Source organism: Rosa chinensis, chromosome 5, assembly GCF_002994745.2.
Source record: "Rosa chinensis cultivar Old Blush chromosome 5, RchiOBHm-V2, whole genome shotgun sequence".
NCBI lineage: Eukaryota > Viridiplantae > Streptophyta > Magnoliopsida > Rosales > Rosaceae > Rosa > Rosa chinensis.
The window spans coordinates 9,790,635-9,796,119 of record NC_037092.1 but is presented as its reverse complement, the minus strand read 5'-3'; the positions used below and the strand labels follow the sequence as shown (position 1 = coordinate 9,796,119).

The 5,485-nt window shown below is 36.6% G+C and overlaps 1 protein-coding gene across 8 annotated transcripts; it reads left to right on the top strand.

Moving 5' to 3' along the window:
• Nucleotides 1-230: 230 nt before the first annotated feature.
• Nucleotides 231-4,621, top strand: LOC112167224. 8 transcript variants are annotated; one of them, XR_005800766.1, is made up of 4 exons: nucleotides 231-360; nucleotides 762-1,664; nucleotides 3,359-3,528; nucleotides 3,642-4,621. XR_005800766.1 is itself a non-coding variant. In XM_024304210.2 (3 exons), the coding sequence occupies exons 2-3, from the start codon at nucleotides 1,638-1,640 to the stop codon at nucleotides 4,341-4,343; spliced, it is 720 nt and encodes a 239-aa protein (XP_024159978.1). In that variant the 5' UTR covers nucleotides 231-360; nucleotides 762-1,637; the 3' UTR covers nucleotides 4,344-4,621. The 8 variants fall into 8 exon arrangements, 7 of the variants coding, with proteins under 7 accessions (XP_024159978.1, XP_024159977.1, XP_024159976.1 ...); XM_024304210.2 differs by lacking the exon at nucleotides 3,359-3,528 and having other exon boundaries at nucleotides 3,651-4,621; XM_024304209.2 differs by lacking the exon at nucleotides 3,359-3,528.
• The last annotated feature ends 864 nt before the right edge of the window (nucleotides 4,622-5,485 follow it).

The following is a 5,485-nucleotide window of genomic DNA, read 5'->3' as shown; positions in this document are numbered from 1 at the left end:
TATATAATGTAATAAACGACACCTCATTTAGAAGTGAGAAAATGACTTCCGAGAACTCAAAATTAATAACAATATTTGAGATCTATATCAAACTAGCAGAAGAATTTTTTTTTTTTTTTTTAAATTAAGAAGAATATTTATTTAAGAGGCCCATAAGTCTGAGACTCCCAAGGCCCAACAGGCCCATGAGTCCCAGACCAAAGACTCCCAAGGCCCCCAAACCCAGTAATCCAAAACCCGCCAAAGTTTTTAGCGCCTATATCAAACTAGCAGGATCAAACGGCTTCCTTGGCCAAAACGACGACGTCTTCAGCTCCGCCACGACCTTCTCCAGCAGCATCCCGCTGATTTCCGGCGCCGGTAAGTACTTCCTCTTCTAGAATGACCTTCAAGTATCAAGTCATGATCTTCAATTTGGTGTACTCGTACAAATATAAAATTGTGCCTGTTGATTTCGATCTTTTTGGTAGCAATTGTGCTCTTGATTAGGGTTTGAGTTAGGATCACTGACTGGGCTTGCTGTTAAGGCTTAGAATTTTGAGTTTGGTCATGATTAGGATTCGAGAAAGAATGACTATTGTGGTTAATTTGGGGTTTAGGGTTGCTGAAGACTCCCAATCAATTACTCGAAAAATGACCGGAAAATCAATTCGGCCTCAATACCTGTTAAAGAGTCAGTAGTAGACTCAAAAGTTATCTCCTTTGTATATTTTGTTTTTAACTGTTATCATTTCTGATTGTTGGATAGTGTTTAATTTCAGGAATATGGCTAAGTTGACAATTTTGATTAGTTATGTGGGAAGTTGGATAGTTCTCTACTTCTTTATATAAGCTTGGTAGAATGAAGGGATGAGCTGTTTCTGAAAATGCTACTCATGAGGAGCTCCGGGATAGAGTGTGTGGTCCTATCAGGGAAGACCCAAATGAATGTGGAAATAGAGTGAAAGCTGTATATTGTGGAATGTCTCTAAGCTATCCTGTGGAGATAGTAGACAATGGTGATGCGACTGCTTCTATTTTGTGAGAGTGTGGGAGACTGGAAATTCCCATGTGCTAATCCCTTGAAATTAGGGTATTTGCTTCTGGAGTGGAAGTAATCAACATGCTTCGGTTGGTCTTGCAACTCAAGCTAACGAGAAGTCATTCTGTAGATCCCCATTCTCAACAAAAAAAAAAAAAGTCAATTGCATCTGATTCTGGGACTCGAGAAAAGTTTTATATCGTAGATGAGTTGATTCAATTCTAAAATCAAAATTTTCTTGATTTGAAGTTCAGTGCACTACAATTGTACATGGCAACTCCGTGCAACCAAGTCACCCAGAGTTTGAGTATATTATCCTAAGATGTTATGATAGTCTGCACTCTTGTTCATCAGATGCTTCTCGTCATGACCACAAGCAATACTCTTATTGGTCAATATATAACGTCAAATTACAAGGGTGTTTCATGCCAATATAAACCAAAAGATATTATTGTGGACTTGCCGAACGATCTGGTGTGGATGTAAGTTATGGGAGATGCTGGAGGGCTTAAGAATGTGCATTAGAAGATTTCTGGGAATCTTCTAGGTGATCCAAAAAAGGCAAGGAGAGAATTCATTCTCATGGAGAAGACCAGTCTATGCGGAAGTGTGGAAGATGTGGTGCAACTGGTCACATAAACCTGTAAGTACCTTATTCTTCATCATCTTAATCCTGCAAGTGAGGGCTGTTATTTATTTATTTATTTTATTTTATTTTGCAAAGAAGTGTGCTACTAAAATTGGAACATGACTTTGCCTAGAGTTGTGGTAGTGCTTTACTCTCTTAGAGATAACTGTTATAATGTTTCTGATCTTATAATCATCTCGTGCTTTCATTTGGTTTTATTTTAGTGAGACTTTTCTTATTAATCTTAATAAAAAAAAATTTGTAGCTCAAAATGGCTCCTAGTAATGTGCCAGACTCAAAAAAATGCACTACATGGTTTCTAGTACTCACTTGAAATGCTTTTCAACTGGCATGAAAAGGTACCAAGGTGCCTTTAAATCATTTCAACATTTCAAAGTAGTTCATAAAAAGACTTGCTCTAAACAATATCAATTCAAACTAAAATGGTTTCAAGTTCAGTATTTTAATATAAATAACTAACAACCCTGTGAATAGATGTTATTTTGGGCTTGTGCTGCCAGGTTTTTTGTATCTGCTTAGGCTCAGGATGCTTACAGTATTATAATGAGTTTTGCTCATTTCCTTCTTATAGAGGATGAAGTTGAGGGTTCCGTCATTATCTCACCTTTTCCATATTAGGTAAGAAATTAAAATTAGAAAATTATTAGGTAAGAAATTAAAATTAGAAAATTTCGGCCTATAAGATATATTAGGTAAGAAGTGTTAGATTAGAAAGTTACCATCTCCTGGTGGTTTTAGGTAAGAAGAATGAGAACTCTCTGAAATTTGTGATATTTTTTTTTCACAAAACCTGCGTAGATATGTATATGTAGTCATGTAGACAGGCATAAATAGACACGTGCATGACTGCATGTGTTGACTTCCTAAGGAGTTGATGCAAATGAGGGTTTTCAATGTGAACCAAGGTTTCATGCTGTACTTTTTATTTTGTTTTGGTTATACCTGAATCCCTTATCATGAATGATAGCTAGGTATAGATAACACTGGTATAATTACATAATATATTGTAATCTAACTATTGTCAGAAATTATTATGAATTAATGAAGAAAAGAGATTTAAGCAAATGAAGAGTTGACTGTGCACTCTATGAGGTTGATGTCATAAAGTTTTACATATGTAAATTACTTATATAGCATATCTACCTAAGTTGCATAAATAGTGTAGACACAAACATATATATATATATATATATATATATATATATATCTATGCATGTAAACACACACACATATTTGTAGTACATCCACTGATATAGGCCAAGCATGGTGTTATTTCTGGAAAGCAAGGTTCTATAGTCCTAATTTTACAATCTGTGCATAAAGTGGCTTCTCAGAAAATCGAATCAAGTAGCATATACGAGACAGCTCTACTTGACTCGATTATACTTTTGCAAATTTTTATTTAATGCATATGTTTTTACTAAAACACACTTAGACAGTGATTGTGGGCTCCTGCCAGATATAGCAAGCTAATACTTAGAATCTGTTACCATCTAATAGGATTTGCAGGCTATTAAAGCCGACGTAACCTTAATATATCCCCTGAACAGATTTGAAAGTGTTAATTAAAGGTTGTTTCCAGACACTACTATGGCAGGTGTACTATTTGTAGTGGTATGACATTTGTTTTGCATTGCGTAATTGGCGTTGATGCATTCTCTACTCATTAATGGGTATCCTGGATGCAGATAGGATTTCTGGAAAGAATCTATTGCATGAAGCTTTACTGGAAACTTTTTATCTATTGCGCTTTCTCTGAGATCTTTTCTTAAATGAGTTTTATCAGTATGGTCGTATGCGTTTAATTACTCTTTACCCCTATGGCCTGTAGCTACCCCAGTAATGGGTATAAATAGAGGTAAGGAGCAAGGCACTCTTCCTCGTCCCTCCATTGTTATTGCTCCTGCAAGCTTTACTTCTTCTTGCAAGAATTCTATTAAGGTTTTCCTTTTTACCCCTAACCTTGAAAAGGGTGTACAGTGCTTCTATTGCCAAAGCGTGTTCAACAATCCCCAGGCTGTAGAGGGGCATCTTTGGGTCCATCAGGAAGAGATCAAGGAAATGAAGAGCTGGAACTTTCCTGGCCATTTCAGCAACTCAGAAAGCGTTACTAGCAATACTCAACCTCTCACCATCTCCCATCCTGAGAACTTTTCTGAAGGTGCTGGGAGCCATCAATCTCATTTGCTCTCAAATGGAGTTTGTCAGTTCAATACTGATCAAGTTCAAAATTTTATGGATAGTATGCCATCCCTTTCTGAAAATGCCTTGCCATGCTTTCAGAATAACTACTGTGGCAAGCTTCCTTCTCTTGTGGATGCTGTAACTTTTGATCCAGATCTCAGCTCAAATCAGTCGCCTGCCTTCAAGGAGCGTAATATTCTTGATTTCTTTAATTGCAATCTCAGTCAATCTTCAGGCCAAGGTGAAGCTGGTCAATCTAAGAAAAATAATGGAGGTAAGAGGCCCTGCTCAGGTGAAGCCCAAGGAAATGCTGGGACTGTGAATGAGTTGAAAAGGACCAAGATCAACTCAGATGAGATGGAAACTGATAGTCCTCAGAAGAGAGAGCTTCTTCTTGTTAAAGAGGAGGACAACTCCAATTCTGGTTCTGGAATGCCTTATGATGTGGAAGAAGGCGAGACAAACCTTGATCTGTCGCTACATCTGTAACTTTTGTACCTGCTTCCTATCTCCTTTTCTGGGTCAGAAAAATCTCCGAATGCGAAAGAGGAAGGTGGAACAAAATTGGATCTATCTTTTCTTTGTCCCTGCTTTGTTTAGATAATAAGTTTGCTAGTATTGAATAAGAATCTACATATGAATTTGCAAATAAACATGGGCTTGATAGAAGGATATAAATTTCTGAATCTATATGTGCCCCTCTAGTTGTCTTTTTCTTTTTAAACAATGTTCACTTGTTTACTTCTATGGTCTTTTTATCCCTTGAAGTTGATATCAAGATGTCAATATAGTAGGAAACACATCCGTTTTTTTTTCTATGCAGAAAGTTCTTTTATGTGGAAATAAACATATTGTAGACTAGTAGAAGATTATGGTAGTTGTGAATGTGTCTTTACTTTTGTACTAGTGATTTGCAGTTTAAGCTATGGTTTTTATGCTTTGGTAATGTTATTGATCGACTTCAAGTCCACTGAAGCTGCGAGCGTCTTGGATTATTGTTGTCTAGTACAGTTAAGGGGTTATCTTCTATGAGGTTTTGGTTCAAGGTTTGTTATTCCTCTTTCTGTAATGGCTATTTTGCATAGAATTCTCGGATATATCTTGCATGTTTGGTAAGCAACAAGGCTATGCCAACAAGTTGATTTATGTCATCTTTAATGGGGTTCAACAGTGGAGAAAAGTACCAAATCTGTAACTTGTATATGGTTCCTTACCTTCTCAGAAATGCTCGTTTTTATTAGTTCTTAATCATTTTGCAGTCACATGGAGTGGAAAAACTTATCATATGCCATTCACTTCTTTTTAAATAATTCGATTTCATCATTTATCAAGTTAGTAATAACAATTGAACCTAACAAGTTGAAGACTGGTTTGATTTATTCTCTTGGGATCTATCTACTACTTGTAGCATTGGTTGAACACTTTCTCGCCTTTTCGTTTTCTGTTTATGATCCTTGAATATTTGAAGCCAGCAGAAAATCGGACTACATTAAACTCTTTTTTGGCATTGTTTCGTTCTTGATAAAGTAATCTGGGGTTCACATCCAAAACCAATTGGCAATGGATGGAGTGGCCCAAACCCTTATAAAGGCGAATTTTCAAGCCATACACGTGGACAACTTGGGTGACGT